Here is a 27568-nt window from a genome sequence, read left to right as displayed (position 1 = left end):
ACTGATTTAGCTTCATTGTCTGGTGTGGGGAAGAGGACACAGCATGCTGTCCAGATTGAGTCTGTTGCTAGTGTTGCATAGGCTTTGAGCAGCTGTGGAGTTTCCCTTCTGCAGTTCTTGATATGATCTCTTTGCAGATGGAATGGCCCTTGGCCTTCAGCTTGCTTTGTTTTGCCTGCTCCACCATGATGTGGGATGGAGCTACAGAAGAGAAGCTGCTCAGCAGGTGGCCCCTGTTAGGGGAACACAGGTCTGGTAAGTTTGGTCTATGGGGAGATTCTACTTGCTTCTGCCCCAAAATACGATTTTAAAACCTAGGATGCTAGAAGAAACAGTAGCACTGAACTGCTACACTTTTTGTGCTTCTGGAGGTGGAGAACGTAGCGGGAGGGCAAAGGGACATGGCCAGACTCAGAGCATCATGGACAAATTTGAACTGCATCCAATATTTGAAAGGAGAGGGGCACAGACTAATTGAATCAGGGTGATATCAAGTCAGAAACATTCTATCAAGGATGCCACTTCAGCATCAGCTGCCAAATGACTTCTCCAAACTGGGAATACATTCAAATATATTTGTCCATAGATTCAGTTTGCTCATCCTCTCCCTCTGGTTTGGAGTCCAACACCAACAAAAGCCATCATATACTTTTATGATGTATAAAAGTATACTCATAATACACTTGAAAAATAGGCTTATTATTCGTCTCCTCTTTTTGTAGGTGGAGTAATACAAGCAGACACATTAAGTGACTTTTCTCAAGGAAAAAGAAGGAACCAGTTTGAGCTAGGATTAGCTGCCTTCAGTTCTTGAGTCCCAGTCCTGTGTCCAGACCACTGCTCATTCTCTCTTTATTTTAAATCACTCTAAACTAAAAAGTTACCTTAAATATATGTAAATTAAGTAGTTTGGAGCTAATTTTATGAAACTAATGCATGAGTGTGGGAGGATAAGGTCAGAGTAACATAGCCTGGTATGCCATATGATGTATTAGGATCTGATTTGCTTCCATTTCCTCACACCCGTATCTTCATTTTCTCTTTACCAAAATTTAAATACCTAAAATTTGGGGGAGATTAATAATTCTGTATTTACAGTACTCAATAATATACAGCTGCAAGTGCTACAAAGCATTGATATTAGTAATTTGAAATTCTCTTTTGACTACATTGCTGAATTTGCCTTGGAGATAACTTTCCCCCAGCAGCAATAAAAAGGAAAAACCTGTGCTATTCTACTGTTGAAGTAATTTTACAGTTCCTGATTAATATTGCTGTACCATGAATTAAACAGCAACCATTTCTCTGACTGGCTAATGGTTATCACATAAAGCACAGAACCCTCTTGAGTTGATTCAACTTAGACTTACAGAATGGGAAATTATCTCATTTATTTAATTCAGTGGAACTCCAGTCATCACAAACAATGGAGCAGATTTCATTTTTTGTGAAAGAATAACTGATCTTTGGTTAATTTGTCTAATTGTAGGAGGTGGTTAAGGGTATTTACTTTAAATTTCTTATAAGCTTCTCAAAGAGATGAAATCAGTCTCTTGATATTATTCAAAAATAATTGAATAATACAATTTCAGACTGATTACATAGTATTTACCACTTGTCAAAGCTGTTTAGTATTTTAGATGTCAACGTGTTGCTTTGCGGGTGTTTAGGGTTTTTTAAACAAACAAAATCGAAGTTTTTTTCCCCAAATGCCCCATATTTTAGCAAGTCAGGCAGGCATTCAGATCATACAACATCCTTTTTCCTTATAGCTTTCCTGGCTCTCTTTCTCCTCATCGTAGGGACTTCTCTGCTACCAAAGACAATGATGAAGCATGGAGCTGGTACGGGGGATCTTGCAAGTGATATAATTTAAGGAATATATATGATGTGGTTCTGTATATTATTTATGTATTTATTTTGTGAAACAATAGCATAGCCAATTCTTGAACACCCTTACCTGCCCTCATATACTAGCTCAAATGCATAGCCATGAAAGTTGTGGACTTATGCTGTATTAGGACTCCATCCTATAAACCATTTTGTGGGTTTTGTTCTTAATACTGAATGAAAATTATAAAAGTACAATTGATATTAAAAAAAACATGTTCAGTGGGCACTAACTGGGTCTCTCCCTTCCAGCCTCAGTTGAGGTGCCAAGGAATGAAGAGGCAGAGAGTAAACCATACACCTCAAGGGCTCCCCTAAATGAGGAGAGAAACATTTTAGTTATGTAGTGTGGGAAAAAGTTCAGTGTTACTTCTCTTGCTGTATCTGTACAATGGTGATCTCCGATTTGGTGAGTCTGGCACTTTTTACAAGCACCAAAAGCAATCAGTTTTCTAAAACTGATTCTACTCATTAGCCTGTGAATGAAAAGCTTAACACAATGCAGCATGCTGGCTTCTTAAATTTTTAAAAACTGACAGAATTAGAATATTAATTGCCTCATTTTTAGAAACACTGAGCAACCCCAGCTCACACTGAAAACTGGACCATACATGCTCTCATTAAATATACCTGGCAAAAGGAAAATACCACAAAATTAACCATTTCTATTTTCAATCCAATAAAATGTGTAGGGAAACAAGGCGATTATAATGATTCCTTTATTATATATTTTCTTAATATATTTATATCTATGCATGCACAATAATACTGCCACAATTGTGTCTAGTACAGCATTACAATGAAAAGGTATCTGATACCTGAATTTTGATTTTGTAAGAAGTTTTTTACTGCTACTATTGCCTTATTTGAAACGAACACTGGTTCTCTTTGTTCAGTTAGACTTGCACAATATTTCACATCCAAAAACCATCACATACAAATTGACATAAATGGCAATCTTTGAAAATTACATTACATGAAGAAGGTTGCTTCCATTACATTCAAGGAAAGATGTCACTGCTGAAGGAAGAGTTTCAAGTTTGTGTTACAGTCTCTGTATCACACCTGGATGGGGAATACTGGAATTCATTATCTAGCAATGCAAAGCATTCAGTCTTCAGAAGCATAGAGTAAATATCATGACCAAAATCAAATGCTTATGTTACTAAAACTCATCATTATTTTGGAGGGAGGCAAAGGCATAGCCTCTTTCCTTATGAAGAATCTGTCATGGTTGTATTAAAGCTATCATGTAATACCAAAAACATGTTGCAAGGACCTTGAGTCATAAAAATCAAGAAAATTTAGAATTAAGACTAGAATTTCATCTGTCATAACTAGCACCAAGATACTGAGCCATGTACAGTACGGTATATAAAACATGCTCTTGAAATTCTCATGCACAATGGATTCAGCCTCTCAAAACCTAGATAGAAATGAACATTGTTGTATTTACATTTCAGACTTGTATTTAAGTATCTGTTTGTAAGAAACGCCCTGAATAAATATTTATTCAGTAGTCATTCATAACTCCTTTTTGGATCATCTTCCAGAACCACTAGTCCAAACAGAGCTTCTACACAAACACACACACACACACTTACTTGGGACGGGCATTAAGGATACTGCACTATTGAGACTATGGAGTTCTTTAAATTGAATTAATACATTCCTCATGTTATCAGGCCACAGTATTAAAATGTTGAAATCTATACTACTACTAAAACAACTACGAGTCTGGTGGCACCTTAAAGATTAACAGTTTTATTTGGGCATAAGCATCTATGCATCTGAAGAAGTGGGTTTTTTACCCACGAAAGCTTATGCCCAAATAAATCTGTTAGTCTTTAAGGTGCCACCGGACGACTCCGTTGTTTTTGTGGATACAGATTAACACGGCTACCTCTCTGATACTATATTACTATTAAGTCAATCTACACAGAGATGCTAATTTACTTGCTGTGTTAATACAGAAAGTTAATTTAAGTGAATTTATTACTTATGAAGGGTGCTAGAGTAAGAGTTCTAGAGACTGGAGGACTATTTATACCCAGAACGGGTACAACACAGTGGGAGCAATATGAGCTTCCCTACACTGCCCTGCTAATGCGTCTTAATCCTGATCTAGAGGAATGACCTCTAGGTGATAAGAGGGGATAAGAGAGTAGCAGGTTCAGTCCCTGGTGTCTCTGGTTATTGCCCAAAGTGCCAATTGTGATGGTCACTTTGCTGTCTGAACACCTGCTCACCAGGGAGTGGACTGAGCCTGCCTACTCATTCAATATAGGTCACAGAACAATTAACATGATCAGTCCTTAAAAAGAAAAAGTTGGAGGAGAGAGTATATAGGTGGTTCTACCATTCCCTTACTTCTCCCCGCTGATCATTTAATTTTTTTAAAAATTTAAGCATAAGAGCAAGCCATTACTATTTCATCGGCAAATATGCCAGCATTTCTCTCTCTACCCCAATTTCAAAACCAAGATGGCACAGACTGTTGCTACCTACCTAAACTGGATTTGAACCAATGAGTTATTGGTAAAAGATTTCACATTTCCACTGACGATCCCCTGAGCCATCTTGCTCTCTATGGTTTTTACTTCATGCACCAAATAAAAAGAAAGAAAAACAAAACACACACACCCCAATTTCATTTGCATGGCTGACACTTAATCTCTTTAGTTAGGGACCTGTTGCAGTATCGAAAGATACTGCTTGATGCTTTTAGATGTCCCCTTATGTTATACAAGCATTTTTCAAAAAAATAAAGAAGAGTCAGAACTGGGTCACATCAAACAAGGATAATTAAACTTTTTGCTGTAGCAAAAAATCAGTTTTATAAATATTTGGCAGTAACTTCAGCTCCACATTAAATCTTATTCTAAGCAAAAATGGGGCAGTAGAGGTGTAGGGGAGGTACAAAAGGACTTTGTTCATTCCCAAAACATGACTATCTTTGACTCACAGGAAGACTCTAAACCAACATGGATACCACCTTTCCCCTTAAAAACATGCCCAGAATGAAATTAACTCATTTTGACAATACAAGAATTTGACAAGAATATTAAATAAGTTGCTAAAAAATACATAGCAAAATATACATACAGTATACACATTTAGCCACTTCTTGTCACTGAGTAAACTTGTTTCCAAAGCTAAAAATTAACTGATTGTGGAGATGAACATCTCTCTCTTCACTGAGATGATGTGTTTCAGGGAAGAGTTTTATGCAAACATACAATTCATAGTAGGTGCAGGTGCCGGAGCCACCATAAAACACTTCTGACTAGTGGACTAACAGTAATCTTGCAAGAATAACTTTCTTTTTTAAAAAGGCAAGTTAGATGTCATTGTATATTTTAAATTATGGCTGCTGCAAAATTATAATCTCAGTGTATTAAAGGATCAAGAAACAAGCACAACAATTGATCAAATTTTCATTTTTGTTTAATTTAGTAACTAGAGAATGAAACTGTTTCAAAGCAAGCTCCGCATTACTTCAAAAAAATCGAGCATTTAACATAATTCTAAAGAAAAACCTCAACCTCAATAAACACACAAATTAATAAAAAACCTGTACATATGTATTTTTCAGGAAGAAACTCAAAGGACTGTACCACAAGGCATTTTAATATTAATTTCTGTATCTGACATACTACAATTTATAATCCATTTGTTGGTGATTAAGGACACAAAAAGCCATGCAACAATATTTGGTAGAAAATGAAATGGTAAAGCAATTATTTGATATATTCAGTGCCAAATGAAGGCACTGAATTCCTTAAATAAAACAAATGCCAATATTATCATAAATCAGAAACACATTTATTGTCTTTCAGCTAAACTGACTTCAATTACTTTTGTCTCTTTGAGCCAACCCTCTTGAGAGCCAGATACTTCCCTGTTTCCTGTCCACTAAAAACCAGGATATTCATTTTCTTCTTTGAGTCTACAAAGATGGCTCAAGGCAGGTGTGTCCTTGTCATTTCTGAGTCAGAAAGCCCCTCTTCTGGAACAGAGGGTTCATAATCGCCTGCATTATCAGCCAATTCAATGTCTTGCTCATCATTACTCTCTGCACTGTAATCAACTTCTTCAAGGAAGCGAGGCTCATCTTCATCTAGAACATATGTAGTGGGGCTGTAGAAAGACAACACACAATAGGTTGCATTAATCGCTTTTAAAGATTTAAATTCAGCTACAGTCAGAAAGACAATGTACTTCCTTATCTTGAGCTAAATGAATAATTCAAAATGATACTCGTTTTAATGTAAGAAAATCAGGCTAATAGGAATAATTAACCTGAATAATGCATATAAACGGTGAGCCAAAATGACATTTATAAAGCTAACAAATTAATATCATAGACACACACTACATAGGATATATATGTAAAATATAAAGAAATTATACACAATTTAAAAGTCATTGAACGGGAGTAAGTTAGCTTTTTAGGTATGTTAGAGGGCTTATTCCTTCACCCGCTTACTTCCCTGGTCCTTCTTGCATGAACAGAGAGCAACAATACCTGAAGTCCAAAGGTACAGACAATTTGATGTTTATGGGGGTGAACTTCCAGCAAGCATGATTCCAGTTTCCTTCCTTAGTGTCCCCCTTCCCAGCTCTGACACCACAGAGCCTACCTGTGTCCCTGCTCCCATTTCCGCCCCTTAGCAAAACATGATTCCAATTTCCCCACCCCCATTCCGTTCCCATTCCCCCCCCTTACTTCCTGATTGACTGAAGACTATATAGTAAAACTTGAGTTCTGCTTAGCTATACCTTAACCTATCATTTTCCTGAAATTTAACTAACCAATCCTAACATATTGTAACATGATTATTTAACCAACTATATCCCACCACCTTAATTAGTTTACACCCAGCAAAATTAATTATACAGCAAACAGAAACAATCACGGAACCAGACAGAGACCAGGCAAATAAACAATAGCAAAGTGGGAACTATAATGACAAAATAATACAGAAGTGAGGATTTCACAACTACATCTATAAAGACATAAGGGTTTCCCAACTGTGTCTATTGATAAGTGAGTTCTTACTGAACAGAAAACTATCAAACTAAACTTCCTTTTACATCCTCTAGGCTCTTCCCTTTCTCTGGAGGTGATAGATCAGATCACCTTTCTAACAGCCCCAGATTGCCTGATTTCAACGTGACTAGTTTGGAATGTGAGGATATGACCATACGCGTCCCAGCTTATGGCTGCCTCTGCTGCTTAGCCAGAGATCTTAGCCTAAGAACAGAGCCTCAGACTGTCACAGTAAGAGCAGGCCCTTACACCAGCAGACAGCGATTTTGATTTTCTTTTATACCTCTATAACTAGCTAAGTGATAAGAATACACCTAAATTCTTAGAGTAAAGGGCTTTACAGACAGGTCTGAATATCTATACCCTAACAAGGTGCTACTATATAACATACAGAATATGTATTAACTGTGATAGGGACTGAACAGATACAAGAAAACGTAGACCCTGCTGTCAAGAGCTTCCAACTTTAGTGTTTTAAATTATAAGCTCATTTTCAGATTGTAAACTTATGTTTTAATTAAAAAAAAGTTATTAATTAGTTTGAAAAATGTTACAAAGAGCACTTTTGACTAGTTTGTAAATGAAAGCTTAAGTACTCACAAAGCAGGGGGTTAAGCCTTCTTTTGTATGCAAAATTATCAAGGTTATTTGAAAATTGTTAAACTTATTCATACTTTGCATAGATTAGTTTTTGAACATCTTATCTTAAATCCTGCAGTTCACAGGCAGCAGTTAACTTTAAGAAGCTGGGTAAGTGACTATGGGATATTCTAAATGGTTTCTAGAGTAATGTGCTAAACTAATTTCTTCCAAGATTCTAAAATGATTATCTACCATTAGAGTAAACCAAGACTGAATAGGCCTTTTTCACTACCCCAGAGTTTCCTATTATGAGAAAAAATAAAAATTGAATTTTTCGTACCCAGGTTTATTATTGTCCCTTGGGACACAGAATAAAACTATTTGCTTAAAAGCACTAAATGCTTCTAAATATTTCATAAAGTAAGTAGCTCTGAGTTCGGATGAGGTCCTAGAAAGGATCTGCAACTTACCCATTTTAAATTCATAATCAAATCATATAGATTCCCCATTAGGTTTGCCAAATGTTTCTACATTGGAAGAGCTGGAACTAAGGAATCAATAATAACCAGATACAACTCATAAAAACACAACAGGTGTGTTAGGAACATGTAAGGTGGTCTGGTTTGGGTTATTGTGTTAGGATCATTAAACAAAGTATTTCAAAGTTATACATTTGAATTTTTACAACTTTTTTTTTTTTTGAGGTACACTATAGGATCTCGACAGTAGCTCTGCATTTAATTTCATTACTGTTTCCACTCTAAAGCTCTTTTAAAGAGTAAGCAAAGGACCATTATAATTTGCAATGGGCTGAAATTTGGTGCAAATATTTTTCACTGAGTGTATTCTCTGTACCTTCAAACCTCAAGTGAAGTGTGCAACTGACAGCTAAGATTCACATACTGGGAACATGACCAAAAAACCTGGACTTTTTAGTTTAAAAATAGGTTTTAAAAGTACTAAAAATCAAAGGCCTAACAAATTAAATTAGCGCACACAAAAGAGAGAGAATAGGCTACTGTATATTACATTTACCCTTTAAATTTTTCAGAATAAGGGTTAAGAGCTTAGTTGTGCTTACTAAATACCACAAAAAGAAAAGCAATACAAAACTAAATGTGTTTAACAATTGTTATTTAATATTTTGGTGGCACCCACAGACCCCAACTAGGGCCAAGGCTAATTATGCTAGATGTTGAACATACATATATTGGGTGTCTACCCTAATTAGTTTACATTCCAAAAAGACAAGCAACATATGAAGGGTTAAGGAGAGGGATACAATCAGGTACTCTGACTGGCACAAATAAACTTATAACAAGACTGTTATTCTAGTGCCTTTACATGAGGCTCACAAGGCACTTCACAAGCATTAATGAATTAAGTCTTCAAGGTATCCTTGTTTTACAGATAGGGATACAACATGGCACTGAACATCTATGGCAGGGCCAGTAACAAAAGCCAGATCTCCTGACTCCCCATCCCGTGATTTAATGATGTGACTGTATTCCTTCCTCTAGAAAATCATAATCCACCAACACCTACTTCATTTGAAGGAAAATAGGTTGAAATTTTCATTCATCTCTTTGGAAAATTACTCCCTGCAAGAAACCACACTCAAAACACATCTCATCTCAACAAGTGTGTAGACTATTCTGGGATTTCTGCTTCGGATCACTCAACACAGATATTGATTTGCTAGATTACACATACAAGGAGTTCCCACTGCAATTGCAGGATATTCTGTAAAAAGAAAAGGAGTACTTGTGGCACCTTAGAGACTAACAAATTTATTTGAGCATAAGCTTTCATGAGCTACAGCTCACTTACACGGCTGCTACTCTGAAACAGGATATTCTGTGTAATTCAATTCACAGGAAATGCAGCCATTAATTCTGAACACTGCCCTCATTAACTCATAGTTGTGAGAACTGAAAAGTTTCACAAAACTAATTTTTGCAGTGCCAATGACATGTTTTTCTAGCCAGTGCTACCATGAAGTTAACGTATAAAAATGTATTACAATAGACACTTATAAAATTGATTTGTTTAGTTGCATGTAACTTAGGATAACAGAGAATGCAATGGAGTCTTCTGCAAGAGATACTCTCTCTCCATCAGGTAAGTTTACTGTAGTTTTTAAAAAAATTATTTTACACATACACAGTCCAGAACATGTTGCAACTGTCTTAATGATTACGCAGAGAACTGGACATTTCAGCAAGCCACCTTCACTTCTAGGAGCTTACATTCTGTTTACCAAGTGACAGACTATGTCCCAGTCTACATTCTGAATTCTAAAAAAAACAGAGTATTGTGGCACCGTAGAGACTAATAACAAATTTATTTGGGCATAATCTATGTATAAGGTGCGTGCGTGCGTGTAATCTTCCTCCTATATTTTTCACTGCATAAATCCGATGAAGTGGGTTTTAGCCCACGAAAGCTTATGCCCAAATAAATTTGTTCGTTTCTAAGGTGCCACAAGCACTCACTCTTTTTGCTGATACAGACTAACACGGCTACCACTCTGAATTCTGTGTTGCAATATGCGTACAAGACAGTTGCAATACGCATACAAGACGGAAAATTATTGCTATTTTAACTCCGTTTTAGGTCAACAACTAGCAAGTAGTATTAAAAACAAGCCAATACTGCAGCTTTGTCTCAAAAGAGGCATCAGGGAACACTTAGGCATGTCAAGTTTTTATCTTAACATGATCATCTTTTTAAAATCCAGAGAACAAAGCAGAGTAATACAATGCACCACAGACATTTGCAACTGCCAATCTGCATTCAAATCTCAGGTTAGAAATGTAAGGGTAGTTTAATCTTTGGTGAAATTTTTACTAATCATAAAACTATCAATACAATAATTATCTTTTTCCACTCAGGAGAAGTCCAGTACTAGAAGAGTTAATTTACAGGTCAGGATTAGCAAAGCTACATGGAGAAGCTTGCCTACATATCTGCCCCTATTAAGTCTGGCTCTGAAATTATTTTCATTTTAACAAGTTTACCTGGCTCTCCATGGCACCCACTATGCTATTATTGCCCATTCACATTCTACTGAAATAAAATATGTTAGGTTGTGCTTATTTTGTCTACATGTTTCATTTCCTTCTGTACCCATCGAAAAGGTATCCGAGTGTCTGGTACAGTTAACAGCCAACAGGCCCTCCCACGGCTCTATTTCTGATGTAGTGAATTTATCATATCATCCTTTGATATTTGTTCTTCGAAATTCTTCTTAGCCCTCTTTAATCTGTATTTTAGAATGCATCTAACAAAATTTAGACTCTACTCCACTGTTCTCACTTGTGCTGGATTTCTACATTTTTGGTGACGAACACTTGAACCTTGCTGTTTAATCAATTTTGTTTTTTTAATATCATGACATGTCTTGGGACTCAATGTATTTTTAGCTGCCTTCCATGCTGATTCTATGGATTTTAATTTCCTAACTTTTCCCTTGAGTTGTTTCTAATTAACATACTCAATAATCCCTCCTCCCCCATCACCTCTTGCTTTTCTTTTTAAAACAAAAATTAATAATAAATTGGTTTATTATTATTAAGACTGGTGGATTGTCATGGATTACATAATGTGTGCTTTCTTTAAAGTCACAGCTGTTCAAGTGACCCCTTTAAAACTTCTTTAGTGTTCATATATTTTATTTAAATTTAATTTTTACCCTTACAAGTGTGAAGATACACTTAGTTTTCATTGAGAAGTTTAACTTATGAGTGTTGCAGGACTCAGACTCTCAAACAAATAGTGCTTTTCAAAAGTATACCCTTCCTTTATACAAAAATATGTTTAGAAATGACAGGGTATCCAGAAAATCATGTAATTTAAAAATGCATAAAATGCTGTATCAAAACAAGACCTACTATAATTTTTCAAATAATTTTGGCAATATTTTATGTTCTATATTTTTTCCTATTTGAATGAATGTTTTGGTACACTTACCAATAAAAATACACTAATCTTTGGAAAAAAGTTGTGATTTTTTTCCCCCAGCTAAAATGGCTATTTTTGCCACAACGAACTCATGATTTTTCCAGTTTTGTTTTTTTCTGATACAAAACATGTGTCTCATTTTTCATTATTCAAATGCTTCAGTTGCAGGAGAAGTCAACCTTGAAGGAAGCAAAAATTTTCTATAACTTATTAAAACACACTTACATTAGGATATTTACAGTGCTTTACAAGAAGAGATTGAGAGTTTCTGCCCAAAGACTGAAAGTTACACCACCACATGGTATCAGCGAGAGACAGAAAAACAATTGGCAAGGAACCAGTGATTGCTGCCAAAGGAGTTTTGACAGGGAAGTAAAAGTGGGAGGAGAGGAGACAGGGAGTAGTGTAAAGGAACCAGCTTTCCATGTCCTCAGTTCCTTAGAATTTACCCAGAGATCTCCAGATATCCAAGCTATTGGAAGGCCATGCTCCTACAGTAGCTAAAAAATCTCCTCCCTTGAAGGCAATATCACTCATGGAACTCAACTTACATCTGCTTATGGAGTTCCCTTGGGTAATTCTCCCCTTCTATGGTTTTTCCTGTGTGAGAAGGAAAGATCTAAAGGACAAATTTGAAAAGCAGTTCAGTGTCCAACTTCTATTCACAATCAAAAGGAGCTGGGTGCCATCAACCTTCCCACAAAGTGAGATGGGGAGGTAGCATTTGTAGCTGGTTTCCGTCTCCTCTCATTTCTAGAGCTGGTCTCCCCCTTGCCATTTCCCAAAATTTCCTCTTTGTTAACTCTAATGAGAAAGTAATATGAGAAATCCTAAAGCTCAATCTGTGTCTGCTATAATTAAACAAAATCTATAAAATGAAAACACTGGATAACCTAGAACAGTGGTTCTCAACTTTTCAGGACTACTGTACCTCTTTCAGGAGTCTGATTTGTCTTGCGTACCCCCAAGTTTCACCTTACTTAAAAAATACTTGCTTACAAAATCAGACATAATACAAAAGTATCACAGCACACTATATCTGATCACTTACTTTTTCATTGGAATATAAATATTGTTCTTACATTTCAGTGTATAGTATATAGAGCAGAATAAACAAGTCATTGTCTGGATGAAATTTTTGTTTGTAGTGATTTCGCTAGTGCTTTTTATGTAACCTGTTGTAAAACTACGCAAATATCTAGATAAGTCAATATATCCCCTGGAAGACCTCTGCATACCCTTGGTTGAGAACCACTAACCTAGAACATACTGTGTGAGCCTTATAAAATTGAACAAGGCACCAGAATTTCTGAACAAGGTCAAGTCATCAGACAAAGATAGATAATGCTCATAAATCCCACTAGTTATGACCAGAGTCATATGTTTTTATTTCATTGCATTCATAGAGCCCATCAAACCCGTCAGCATCACAACCATAATTCTTACTACAGGACCATTATTACATGTAGCCTAATGGTTTCTCTTTGGGGAAACTGGGGGAAAAATACTGGAAAAAGAGTTCAGAATAATTAAAGGAAAATAAATAATTTAAATGTTTAATTCATCGCCTAAAATGTTAAAGTGCATTACCAGAGGGAAATAAGTCTAGTTATTGCTTTCTTTTTTGTAAATCAAACATGCTGCTGACTCAGTTGAAAATGCTTTGGTTAACTTAAGGTAAGTACATCCAGATGTAACGAAATATTGAAAAGTACTTTAAAATGTTGGCCTGTCCTCTTTATCCCAAGTTAAGGAAGAGGAGGTCTTGTGTAATTACCTATACTATTTGTTTAATTAATTACAGTGATTCTGAATGCACACACCTTTTGTCTTTTAAAAAGGAGACTCTCTCAGACATATTACAATCAGCAACTTCAGAAAAGTATGTACAGTAACTGTTACCTTATTTACCACAAATATTGCAACTGGGACACTATGGCCTTGGACTATTTCCCAGGCACTGTGGAAGGAGGAATTTATCTTGAACATAGAATCATAGAATCATAGAATATCAGGGTTGGAAGGGACCCCTGAAGGTCATCTAGTCCAACCCCCTGCTCGAAGCAGGACCAATTCCCAGTTAAATCATCCCAGCCAGGGCTTTGTCAAGCCTGACCTTAAAAACTTCCAAGGAAGGAGATTCCACCACCTCCCTAGGCAACGCATTCCAGTGTTTCACCACCCTCTTAGTGAAAAAGTTTTTCCTAATATCCAATCTAAACCTCCCCCACTGCAACTTGAGGCCATTACTCCTCGTTCTGTCATCTGCTACCATTGAGAACAGTCTAGAGCCATCCTCTTTGGAACCCCCTTTCAGGTAGTTGAAAGCAGCTATCAAATCCCCCCTCATTCTTCTCTTCTGCAGGCTAAACAATCCCAGCTCCCTCAGCCTCTCCTCATAAGTCATGTGTTCTAGACCCCTAATCATTTTTGTTGCCCTTCGCTGGACTCTCTCCAATTTATCCACATCCTTCTTGTAGTGTGGGGCCCAAAACTGGACACAGTACTCCAGATGAGGCCTCACCAATGTCGAATAGAGGGGGACGATCACGTCCCCCGATCTGCTCGCTATGCCCCTACTTATACATCCCAAAATGCCATTGGCCTTCTTGGCAACAAGGGCACACTGCTGACTCATATCCAGCTTCTCGTCCACTGTCACCCCTAGGTCCTTTTCCGCAGAACTGCTGCCTAGCCATTCGGTCCCTAGTCTGTAGCGGTGCATTGGATTCTTCCGTCCTAAGTGCAGGACCCTGCACTTATCCTTATTGAACCTCATCAGATTTCTTTTGGCCCAATCCTCCAATTTGTCTAGGTCCTTCTGTATCCTATCCCTCCCCTCCAGCGTATCTACCACTCCTCCCAGTTTAGTATCGTCCGCAAATTTGCTGAGAGTGCAATCCACACCATCCTCCAGATCATTTATGAAGATATTGAACAAAACCGGCCCCAGGACCGACCCCTGGGGCACTCCACTTGACACCGGCTGCCAACTAGACATGGAGCCATTGATCACTACCCGTTGAGCCCGACAATCTAGCCAGCTTTCTACCCACCCTATAGTGCATTCATCCAGCCCATACTTCCTTAACTTGCTGACAAGAATACTGTGGGAGACCGTGTCAAAAGCTTTGCTAAAGTCAAGAAACAATACATCCACTGCTTTCCCTTCATCCACAGAACCAGTAATCTCATGATAAAAGGCGATTAGATTAGTCAGGCATGACCTTCCCTTGGTGAATCCATGCTGGCTGTTCCTGATCACTTTCCTCTCATGCAAGTACTTCAAGATTGATTCTTTGAGGACCTGCTCCATGAACAGAAAGGTTTCTGGAGCTATAAAATTAACCTCATTTCTTAGGACAACAGCAGCATGGTTCTTGTATAGGCAAGGGAAGTAATTTCACAACCTGCCTTTTGGAGGTAAATGGTTTTGTCTTGTATAACCGGTCATTTGATTAATCTTGTCCTTTGATGATAGTCAAACAGAGTCCAACATGCCTACCTACAGAATGCCACTAGGACTTGTACCCATGTTTCCATAATGCTTGATTGTAGGACTCCAATCAACTATTCTGAGAAACTCCAATGTAGCTGAAATCACCATAATGTTGTGATTATTATTATTCTTACAGTTCAGTAGCATTTAGACGTCAGGACCCTTTTTCCTGGGAACAGTAAAAATAAAGAGGCAGTCCCTGCCCCAAAGAGAATTATGTTTCCCAATTCACCAGAAATGTAAAAATGTTCCAGATCAATGTAGGACATTCTTGGTTGAGTTCTATCTGGATACCAAAAGCTAAGAGAGAATTCATGCTGAACTACACTTCTCTTCAAATGACCAGCTGTTGACTATAGGTGTTCGTGGTCTGGATGAAGGAGTCCCGCTTCAAGGGGTCTGGTCTTTTTCTGTAGGTCCAGTATGGGTTCCTTGGCTGCATAGGAAGTCCTGCCTTGTGGGCAGTAGAGAATTAAGAGGACTTCAACTCTCTGTGGTTTCCCCTTTTCTGTATCCTTTATGTGAATTGCCTTGAAAACAAATTATTTGCCCAATGCATTACTTCCATTGCCACAGAGAAGCTTCAACCTCTACTTACTTTCTGGTTTTGGAAGGGATACAACATACATGCCTCAATCATAAACCAACCTCTAATGGGAGGCAAGAGAATACTTCCTTGTGAACACTGTAATAGCCTACTGTTTGGCTTCTTATACCTTCTTCTGACATAAATGGTGCTGGCCAGCATCATAGGCAGGATACTAATTGGATCACTGGCTTGATCCCATATGGCCATGTGAGAGAGAGTGAGTGTGTGTGTTTTGTTCAGACACACCACTAACAGCTGTCAAAATGAACTGAAAGATTGCATATGCTGAGATTTTGGAAATTTGTCTTCCACCTATACGCCCTACTGTGTGCGGCTTGTTTCTATAGTGAGAACATGGAGCTCTGGAGTGAAAATTTGGTTGGCTTTCATCATGTTGTTTGTGGGTAGGTGAGTACAAACAGGACATTAAGATGTGATCTGAGATTGACACCTAATTTTGCATTTTATCAGGTGTGTGGTTCTATGTCCTCAGGAGAAGCTTTCGTAGATGTATTTTGAGAAACCCACTCACAGGATGAAACCAGCAATCCTGCCCACTGGAGATAATTGGCTATGGATGAGCACTGTCAGGAAATGACTGATGCAAGGAAGCTTTGGATCTATGCAAATCTTCATCATGATGGTAAAATTACAGTTTGAGCCATCCTTGTTTTGACCACTGGATGAGCAATTCATTGGGTTCAAAGCTCTTCAGGATTTTAAACAACCGGTGGCTATTAATCCTTTTTAGCAGCTTTCCAGTTACAAGTGCCCCCCCACCCTTGGGGCAAGGCACTGATTCGTATGTTGTCTATGCATGTGTAATTTGTAACCTGTACCTTGCTGTTACTAGCCACTTCTGAAGATTTTGGGTGCGGAAAGTAGATCAGAAAGAAGGGATTGTGAGCTCTTAGACACAAATGCTCGTTTCATCGTTGTCACGCTGAGAATTTTGTTGGTTTGGTAGAAAATGTAATTAGGTTTCTTGGAAGCTTCTGCTCCAGATTTTTACCTCTGCTAAAGTAACAGTTCCTTCTTGGATACCCGGGTGCTTGGTGGTGACCAATGGATTTTTATGCTGGCTTTCATAGAGGCCTCAACCCTCACTGTTATCTCAGCTACTAATTTCTCTACTGTTCTTGCAAACAGCTTCTCGCTGTATGCTTATATGCACAAGGTATCTGTGTAGGAAGAATAATGGTATCTGTGTAACCCAGCTTCCTTGTAGCCAATGAGTTAAAAGCCATTGCTATTGTCACAAATCACATCAAGGGTTTGACCATGACAGACCCTGAGAGGTCTCACTCTAAGCAAGGCTCATATCCCTAGATGATGAGCCACATGCTTGCCACCAAACAGTCTTTCCTTACTAAGTATATGAGGAATCTTTGCTCAGAATAGTTATTGCTGAGGTTATGAAATTGCTGTACAGTGTATTCTCATTCCTATGGTGTATGTGATCTTTTGGAAGAAAAACCCTTTCCAAAGGGGTCACTTTTTCACAAGTGGAGCTACTGCTGCACCAACCCTAGGCTCCCAAAATGTTAGATAAAAACAAAGAAATTTCATAATGCTTTAGTTTAACATTTGGTTTTAATCAGAAGCCCTTATTTGGACCTTATATCCTCAGAGGTGGTATCTATACAAAATCATACCTTTAAATAATGTTTGAAAGGGAAGATATATTATTAATATTAATGAATTCCTGGCAAGCCACTGGCATCCTGTCCTGGAAAAGTCCTGCACAGAAAGTTTGTTGGGGTGAGTGGCGGGTGCTGGGGTGTTTAGTGCATGCATGGTACTTCCCCTGGCTGTTTATACTCAGCTAAGGAAGAGTACTGGTACAAATACGTTGTTTGTAGAAGTAAGCTGCTAGATGTCTCCATGAACCTGAAAGGTTGCCAGCCTGATCCCACAGGCTAACTAGCACCCAAATAAGTACTATAGGAGTAACCTAGTTCAACTTAGGGCTTTACTCAGGAGCCACTTTGAACATGGGAATGGATTTCTCACTTCCTCGTCTCTAATCCCATAATGGTGTTACTTCACGGGGAGTGGAATCCTCATGGATCTCTGAAGTGCTCCCTATGCTCTAATGTGCACTCAAAGCCTGTGGAGTAGGGAAAGGGTAGAGAGACAGTGAGACCCGTTCCCACCTTTCCTGCACTGGAGGTAGCTCCTCAGGTGAGGGGAGGGGACCTGAGCTGCCAGTACAATTCAGAGCCCTGGGTGCTGGCAGTGCGAGGGCTGGCTGGCTATGTAATTCACCCTACGTAGAGCCTGTGAATGCCACCTCACATAGGGAATGCTGCTTCGATTCAGTGCAGTGCTTGCATAGCCCAAGGGTGGCAGAGGACTCCTAGTGAGGTGCTGAAGTGGCACATCTGGTTGACAAACTTCTGCGCTGCCAAATACCCAAACCAGGAGAGGAATGACTCATTATAGGTTGCTAGCGCACAAAAATTCAAATTAAAGTTAGAACACAAAATTGTTGGGAGAAACTGAATTGCCAACTTTTTCTACCAACAGCAGCAGAAAATCTGGGGGCCTGCGATGAAGGGTGGGACTTACTCCTGAAGCCTTCAGAACAACACTGGACCTTCTCCAAATTCCATAGGTGGGGGTCATTAATGCATGAGTGATGAATTAGAAAAGCTGTACAGTAGAAATGAAACTTTTCCACTAATGCCCGATTTGAGATATCACCAACTGCTTCTTGCAAAAGAATGGAAATATTATAGGACTGTGCAGTTTATGTACAAGGATTAGGTCAAAATACCCCCTTATAAAAAGGGGGCCCACTTGGTTTTATGCTTTCATTCAGTGATGCAACATATATTATGTCACTTAAACAGTAATCAGTGGTTTGAAAGTTTTTTTAGTCAGAGAGATATTCCCTGTACCTATGGGGATCTGAATCTGCTCCCACTGATTTCAATGGAAACTTTGCCATTGAAATCAATGGAACAGGATTGGACTTAAAGATATACACTGATAGAACTGGTTATGACAAATAGACAGCAGTTTTTAAAAGTCACACACAAACATTAATTTGTCTTAATGCTGCATTAAGACAGAAACAAGTTGTTAAAAGCCAGTCTATTCCACAAGTTAAGGGATGCTCCCCACACATTTTATATTACACACACACAGGTTTATATGTGAAAGTACTATATTTTGCAGTTTTTAATACAATAGGACTAAGTGAACATAATGGAAGCAACTTAACATTTAGAATTTCCTGACTTGAGTGCTAATGTTATATTAAGATATTTAATTTCCCATGACTTTTAAAGAAAAAGAATGAAAGAAGTGAGAAAAATCTGAAGTATTTGGCTTCAAATTCCTTGATCCGAGGCATAATCTAAATGCTCCCAACTATGGAAATATAAGTTACTGAAGCACCATGCCCCAGTGGCACTAACAGAACCATTCTTAACTGGCCCAATTCCTTTCGTGAAGAACCATTTGGCTGCAATGCTCACTCTCTCTACCAAGTACCTTACATGGGGAATCCTAAATATGTTTTTGAAAGGTTCTTTACAGATGCATCCAACTTCAAAATATTCATTAATTTAGAAGTGATTGAGCCATTCTTCAAAGCTGGCTTGATTTTTGTTTTGTAGGTGTCACTGAAAGACGAGCTACAGCTGAAGTTTCTAGCCTCAGTCCTTTGCAAGTTATCAGAGAGCAAAATTTTCTGACTGAAATTTATGAGCAAAACGTATACTTTATTACCAAGTAGCTCAAAAACAAGATCACCTGATTTCACTCCAAATTCCTCAAATTTAAGGCAAAAATGTATGAGTAACTGAAAAGCAAGGTTAGAAGGGAAATCAGAATTCAACCTTAACTATAGCAGGTGTTTAGATTATGCTGGATGCATACACACACGCACCCGCACGCACACACACGACAGAACTCTGCTGAGATGAGTTTTACTAGAGAATTCTTTCAAAAGCAGTTAAGCATGAGAAAAGTAGTAATAATTCTTGCACAAATTTAATATACCATCAAAATCTATATGTTGAGTGATATAAAAAGGATGAAATAGAACGGGAAAAGGTTCACAAAAGGGCAACAAAAGATAATCAAGGTTGTGGAATGGCTTACATATGAGGAGAGACTAAAAAGATTAGGGTCTGCTCAGCTTAGAAACAACTAAGGAGGAATATGACAGAGGTCTACAAAATCATGAATGGGGTGGACAAAGTGAATAGATATCCATTATTGACCTCTTCACACAATACAAAAACCAGGAGTCACCCGAAGAAAATTAACAGGCAATAGGGCTTAATACAAACAAGAGGAAGCACTTTTTCACATAATGCACAAACAACTTGTGGAACATATTTCCTTGGCATGCTGTGAGCACCAAAAGTATAACTGGGCTCAAAAAAAGAAATGGATAAGTTCATAGACGATAGATCCATCAATGGCTATTAACCAAGATGGTCAGGGGCACAATCTCATACTTGGGGCTATCCCAAACCTCTGGTTTACAGAAGTCAGGACTGGACAACACAGTGAATCACTCCATAATTGCCCTGTTCTGTACACTTCCTCTGAAGCTCTAGTACACGCCACTGTAGGAGATAGGACACTGGGCAGGATGTATCATGATCTGACCCAGTAGCTCTTATGTGCTTGTATCATCTTTTATAACTATTCTATGAGTACAGTTATTTCACAACAAACTATATATCCATCTGTGCACATCATTTTACGGAACAGCTTACAATTTTGACTTTATTAGGCTGGTTAAAAAAGGTTTTAAGCACCTCCCATATGTTATTTCCCATCACACCACCTACATTTTCACTTTTATTCCCAACCTTTCAGTGATGTTAGCTGTCCCTTCCTCCAAGGCTAAATGCAACTTCTCTCACAGCTCATTAACGTTACTCCCCAAACTGTAGGTAGAGCTGTTGCATCAGAGAATGACAAGAGGTGTTCATTGCCCCCTACCTTCCTGCATTTAGGTCACTACAGACCTTTGTGAGGTGCTCCATCCCCATGGGGAAGACCAGCCTGTTACCTCCAGAACACTGCAGATCCAATACTAGCTTTGTCTTCACTGCTAAAAAGTGTGTTTTTACTATGAGATAACTAATGCATGATAGCTTTCCTGCTGTAAACTCCTACTGGAGACATGGTACTGAGGTTTAACCAAGAGGTAAAATAAATATCAAACCTGAATGAAGGGTATAGTGTTGACCTCCCCGGCTTGCCTCACAGTAAAAACTACAGGGAGGGAGTTTGTCTCCGCTGGGATTTTACAATGAGAGAACTATCACACATCAGTTATTGCACTGGAAGTAACCATCTTTTTTTTAGCAGCAAAGACAAGAGCAAAGATTAGGCTCTATCCGACATGGCACAGTGGTAGACTAGGAGCAGTCAACTATGTGCTATATGCTTCTTGCACTATCGCTACTAGTCTCATTTTCCTAGTTGCATTTTGATTCAGTAATATAGATATTATTTGATTTACAGAATACTGTAATAAATTGTTTTCCTCTGTACAATTTATTGTGACCAACAGAAGCAGGATGACTAACTGCTGACCTGGAAAAGTTGAGATAACACCTGTGATGTAGAAAGCGTTTAGCAAACAGATTACTATATTGTATGGTCTTCATCAAAACTTTGAATCATACACTCTTCATGTGACAGCAGCAACATAACAGGTGTTTATGAGTGGCTATTACTTAAAAATACGGGAATTTTGAGTTTACAGATTTTGTATCATAGGACCTGTGTAGTTCCTCAGGTACACCATGTGGCTGCCATAGTGGATACACAGATTATTTTTTATTAAGAAAAAGAAGGATTGGTACAGGCATTAAAAATCACGATAATGTTTTTGTACATTTGAAAATGGATAAGAGATCAAATTTGAGACCTAGAGGTATTTGTTCTTAAATGTGGGGTCTGCAGCGTTCTCATGGACTGTGTGTGTATAATGGTTCTCAAGGGCATGTAAAACACAGTAAAGAGGTATTCTATTGTTTTCAATTGCATAAATCAAAATAAAGGGAACAAAAAGAGAAAAACAGAAACAGATATTGTAAGTTGAGCCAACAGTTTCTTGTAATCTTTTTTTAAAAGGTCAGTTTACTAACAAAGTGTAAACACCATGCAAATAACCACTTGAAGTTGTGTTACTCTTTACTGTAGAGAAACATGCACCTGTTTTTTGGTAGAATGAAGGGCTCACAAAGGGCAGCTACACTATCCAGAAGCGGAATGGATTAAAAACAAACCACTGCATGCAGTGTCTGACAAACTAGCCCTACAATCCTGTCACATGCCTGTGAGGTCCCACAAGTTTTCATTTAATTAGCTGGGGTAAAAGGAACAGCTGGAATGCATTTAACATGGCAGATCTCCAACACTTCAATTCTATTGTCATTCTGGGGGGTGGCAATCCAGAGGCTATTTATGAATTATTAAAAGCAGCCTGACAAACTTTATGCCAATGTAACTGGGGGTGTGACCTGTAGTGTTTGTAATTAATTCCTCCATGGTTACTAAGATTTCAAATATACAGTACTTCACTGCTTCTGTATGCAGTCACAGAAAATGATTGACTTGAGTTGAACAATGATAGGTAAAGAAATTATAAAGAATGGGAAGGAAACATTTTTGGTACCTATGGAAGGAGCTGTGAAATACATCAGGAAGAGAAGAATTTCTTCACAAAAATCTTAGCAACAGTTATTTAGTTATACTCTATGGTACAGTAGAGAACTTTTTAAGCTGTTTCTTTTATCTGCCTCTTCTTTTAAGCATAGTCTTTCACTATTTAAAAAAATTGAAGGAAAAAAATTTTCCTGGGGGGAAAAAAAAAAAAGGGTAATTTTTGAAAGGAGACATACTACAGACATACTGTGATTCAGTGATAAAGCACAGGGCAGGGAATTGGGGCCTCCCCTGTGGTATTATAAAATTGGCTGCGTGTGTTATGGATTGCTTTCTTCTCTCAAAAGGATCATGTATTGGCTAATAGAAAAGGCAGCATGCCAGATAAAATGGACCAACAGTATTCTTGTTCGGCTTTCTCTGCGTTCTTAAGGATTAACCTACAATGCGTTGTTCCCACAAAGTGAGAAAAGGTTATGCTATTTCTTATAAAATACAGCATAAACTAATTCACAAGGCTGCATAAACTTAACCCTGTACTAGCAGCATTTGGAAACCCCCTTCTAAGCAACAAAAATTCTTTTTTCCACACACTAAATTTGTCTAATATAGCTCAAAGCACATGCAGCATTTGTTTATCACTGGCCCTCCTTTACAACCAGTTCACAGAATTCTGGCCCATCTTTGCCAACATACTTTTGCTACCTCAGTGCACAAGTATGGCACCAGGTAAAGCTGCAGCTAAAGAAAGCTCAGGCAAACCTCATGCTGCAGCCTGATCTCAGAAAGACATCCTGGCTTTCCTTGGCTTTTGTGGGGGAAGTACAGTGCAAGCCCAGCTATGTAAACATTAAAAACTCAGCGCTTTGGTTTTCTAATGAGTGTCCAAATTCAAAACAAATTTCTTGCATGCTGTGCTTGGATTATGGGGTAGAAAGAAGCAGACAGTATGCTGCTGGCTATGGTGGCTTGGCTTTGTACTAGCTTGCAGAAGTAGGCAGCGGAAGCCACCCTTTTCCACTGTGGAGTTCAAGGGCATCCCTTTTGTCCTGGCACAATCCTGATGACATTTTCAAGCATGCATTCTTTACTCTTTGACTGCACATTTCTAGGATGGGCCGCCTTGGTCTCTCCCGCCATGGTAGGGTACTTTCCCACACCACTCTGCCATGAGCACCAGTGGTACCAAAGCCCAGCAACACATGGACCCGGGGAACCTCGAGCAGTCGCCCTCTCTGGGCACTCTCTTGAGTGATACATGAGCCAGAATCATCACCGCCTATAAGCATAGCAATGCTGACTTCACTATCCCTACAGTTATTACCTGGGACTCCCTACAATCTACCCCCAGGCTTCATGGCTACGTTCTCACATACTTACCATGCTGATGACTGCTGCACAGCCCCATACCAAGCCTGACTTCATATCTGCATGATCTTTATAGTAAAGTTTTAGGGAGTTTTGTCATTTATCTCTTCCTGTTTGCTAACCTTTTAAATCTAACAATGTCTTTCTGGAAGTTGATCAGTGGCCTTGGCTGAGGTACCCCTGAGGGGCACCTCCTACAGGCCTGGCCTTGATTACGAGAATGAAGAAACAGACAAGGAAGGACATGTTCATTCATCTGTTCAGCAGGGCTGAGGCCAGTGCACAATGGAGCGAAGACTAAAACAGATATAGGATAAGGCTTGATAAAAGGAGGATAGCAGTACTGGGTATAATATTGAGAGGGGTGTATTTGCTTATTATAAGTATATAGGTAAGAGGTAGGGGTGGATTAAGGCTGTAACACAAGACCTACAGGCCCCAGGTCTGTAAGATATTTAGCTTAGCCAAACAGGGCCTTTGACCTGAATTAGGCTAGCATGAGCAGCTGACCCATAAATAATCTTACAGCCATAAAAAAAAAAAAGTGTTCTGTTACAGTAAATACATGTGCTAATGCTGAAATTTAAGAAATGTATATTGCAATGTACCAGCTAAAGCCAGCTAGAATATTCTGGGGATTTTTGCAGACATTGGGGTGTCAGCATCATGCTAACCACAAGTTGTTTGGTGTCTGAGTAACGTCATTATTATAAAAAGAACTAAACAAGTTAGCCTATGAAAACTAGGGCACCCAAATTTAGTGGGGTGTGAAAGTATAGATAAGTACATGAATATGTATGAACCAAAATGAGTATCAGCATAACTCATTATAAAAAGGTATTACCTGGCCTATTTGCCAGGGGAGTCATCAGGATGACTACCACTAGTGATGACAAAGACGATGAAGATAATGTCTGACACTCCGGGGTGCCCCAGCAGATGTGAGTGATACCAATCTAATATTGGTGGTAATCTTCCTGATGCTGTAGCCTCTCAGGAGACCAAACCCTTAACCACAGGTACCACTTAATGATCTAAAAGATTAATCAATAATCAATATACCAATCCATCAAGTAGGCGACAAGAAGAAACTAGGGAATGCTCTTTTGAGGAAAGGCAGAAGGACCTAGAGGTGCACAAGAAACTGCACCAAGATATTATACAGCTCCTCAGACAGCAGACCCAAGTGCTACAAAGTTTTATGGAGCAAAACTCTGAAAGACTTGCACCCCAGCAGCCATTACACTGCATGTACTTTTCTATCTTCCTGGGACCTGGGCCATATTCATTCCCTGCCAGCATAGCATGCCATAGTATCACTTCCACTGAACCCAGTGGAAAACAAGAAGAACTGCTATTTGTATTTATACACTGCCCTGTGATTCATGCAGAAGCTATCAGCACCTTGCACTTTGTTCTTAAATGATTTACAAGTATTTTTGTTGTTTGTTACTGCCCAGTAGTTTTACTTTGTGAAAATCCTGGTTTACAAACAAACAGTCTTACACAACAGACGTGACCACCCTCCACCAAATCTGAGTCCCCTCAAAGTCATGAAAGGTGTTAACAATTCATTTAAAATTCATATACAAGCCAAGTGCAGTTTATTCATGAAGAGACACAAACTAACAAAGCAGCATGCTGCCCGACTGTGACACACTGTCACTCTCACGGCCTCCTTTAGCCATATAAAGAAAAGGAGTACTTGTGGCACCTTAGAGGCTAACAAATTTATTTGAGCATAAGCTTTTGTGAGATGAAGTGAGCTGTAGCTCACGAAAGCTTATGCTCAAATAAAATGTTAGTCTCTAAGGTGCCACAAGTCCTCCTTTTCTTTTTGCGGATTCAGACTAACAAGGCAGCTACTCTGAAACCTGTCATTTAGGCATATAAGCGGCTAGTCATTAAAAAAAAAAAACCGTCATTCCACTTCCCCCCTCACTCTGCCAAGAATATGCCCCCCTTTGCTGAGCAATTATGTAAAACACAATATTAAATAATAGAAATATTTGGCTCACTGAGATCCAGGCTACTCATGAGGCATCTCTAGAGTACTTTCAGTCTACCAAATGCACATTCAACCGTCATCCTGCAAGTGTTCAGATGATAGTTAAATCTTTCCTTCCTGTTGTCCAGGTGCCCAGTGTATGGCATCATGAGCCAGGAAAACAAAGGGTAGCATGGGTCCCCAACAATCATAGTTGGCATTACAACCCCACCGATATAAATATGCCATTCCAAGAAAAGTGTTTCTGCTTGCAGCTTTTCAAATATCCTGTATCCCTAAAGATGCAAACATCAAGCACTTTCCCTGACCATCCAGAGATAATGTCAGTGACACATCCCTGGTGATCCATCACATCATACTCTGGAAAAGTAACCATTTCTGATTATGTATACAGAAGCAAAGTTGGGGGGGAGGGGGAAGAGGGCGAATCAGAATACGCTTCCTGTCGCTCCACCACAATTTTGGAAGTCCATTGAATTGAATCCCTTTCTTCTTTCTCGAACTTTGCCCAGAGTCACAATCCTGGGCAACAGGATATACTCAACAGCCATGCACACCTGGATGACTACTGCCCCCTCCATAAACTTGCCAACGTCAAACTGACAGACAGCAATCAGGGCCACAAACGTCCATATCACAATCACTTTTTTTCCTCCCCTGTCAAAGCAGCTCTCATTTTTGGCATTTCCATACAGGAAGATTTAGGTGAGTTCAGTATACTACTCCAGGCCTTCCATATCCAAAAGCTCTGCAGCCACTGACAATGCTCCCAGATATGCATCACAATCCAGTCCCACCTCTCCGTGCTTGTTTCATGAGCCCAGAAGCACTGTGCTAATGTGTACAGCTGACAATTTTCATTCACTATCCACATAATCCACTCCTTCTCGGTATTCTCATTTTCACTGCTCTGTGACCAGTCGCTGTGATCGCTGAAGTTCCACAAACACAGAACAATCAGGTGCCCGGTCTCTAAAACAGACATGAGAACTCCACTGACCTGTTCAGCATCCATGATTCTGCTGAAGTGGCAGAGAGATTAAAAACTGACACAAGGAAGAGCAGATTATGGGATGGAAGGGTGGAACTGTGGGAATTAAAGACAAACAAACAAACAAACAAGTACCAAAAAAAAAAAAGTTTAGGGGATGGAACAGAGGGAATTGTGGGAACCTGACACCCCAAAGTTTCTGCAATTCTTCGAGAGGAATGCTGGTGTCCCACAATGCATTTCAAAAGTGGCACACAAGGCTGTGCACTCGACAGCAGCATGAGAAACATTGGGATGTCTATCCACAGGACATCATGTCTTGTGTCAATACAACCTCTTGCTGTGAGGATGCATGCAACAGCAAAGGCAGCTAAGTGTGCACATGCCCTAGTGAGGTTACCATGTCAGCAGCTATACAATCGGCACAAATGCTACTGGGAAGACTTTCTGGTGTAGACATGGCGTAAGGACTGTTTTCTGATTTTTCTTTCCCTTAAGATCTGGAGTGATAAGTGTTTTATATTATTTGGAACTAATAAATATTTTCCCCTTTCAAAAGTTAATTGTGTATAGGAAGTGTAGTTGTGCTACCCTGAAATATCCGACAACAACATGTGGAGTAACCAATTCTTGTCCAGGCTCATGATTCCAGGAACGTTAAATAGTGTATCACTCGTATTGCATACCACTTCCCTCCCTCTTCCTTACAGGTTCCGTATATAATATGAAGGATACGAATTTTGAACAATCAGAACACAACATATTCACTATATTATGTTGTATACATTTGTAGTAGAAATCAGCTCCATAAGTCTTCTACGTTGAAATGACTTTCAGCACGTAAAAGCTAGATTCCATATGAATTAAACAGAAAGAATTAAATGATGCACATCTGCAAAATAGCTTGTTCTTACATGGGATGAAACTCAGGTGTAAAATATGGTGAATAGGACTTGTGCCAGGGATGAATGCTACCCAAT

At 38.9% G+C, this 27568-nt stretch overlaps 1 protein-coding gene across 5 annotated transcripts in view; it reads right to left on the bottom strand.

Annotated features, from left to right (window-relative positions):
• Window positions 1-2591: 2591 nt before the first annotated feature.
• AGTPBP1 (ATP/GTP binding carboxypeptidase 1) overlaps window positions 2592-27568 on the bottom strand; it is a 146124-nt gene continuing 121147 nt past the window's right edge. For all 5 annotated transcript variants that reach the window (XM_077817514.1, XM_077817512.1, XM_077817511.1 and 2 more), the window contains one exon: window positions 2592-6030. In XM_077817514.1, coding sequence (XP_077673640.1) covers window positions 5853-6030 — 178 coding nt within the window. In that variant the 3' untranslated portion in view covers window positions 2592-5852. The remainder of the gene's footprint in view (window positions 6031-27568) is intronic.

The sequence above is a fragment of the Eretmochelys imbricata genome, chromosome 5 (genome assembly GCF_965152235.1).
Source record: "Eretmochelys imbricata isolate rEreImb1 chromosome 5, rEreImb1.hap1, whole genome shotgun sequence".
NCBI classification, from domain to species: Eukaryota; Metazoa; Chordata; order Testudines; family Cheloniidae; genus Eretmochelys; species Eretmochelys imbricata.
The sequence above is the reverse complement of the archived record's forward strand: the minus strand, read 5'-3'. Positions and strand labels throughout refer to the sequence as shown.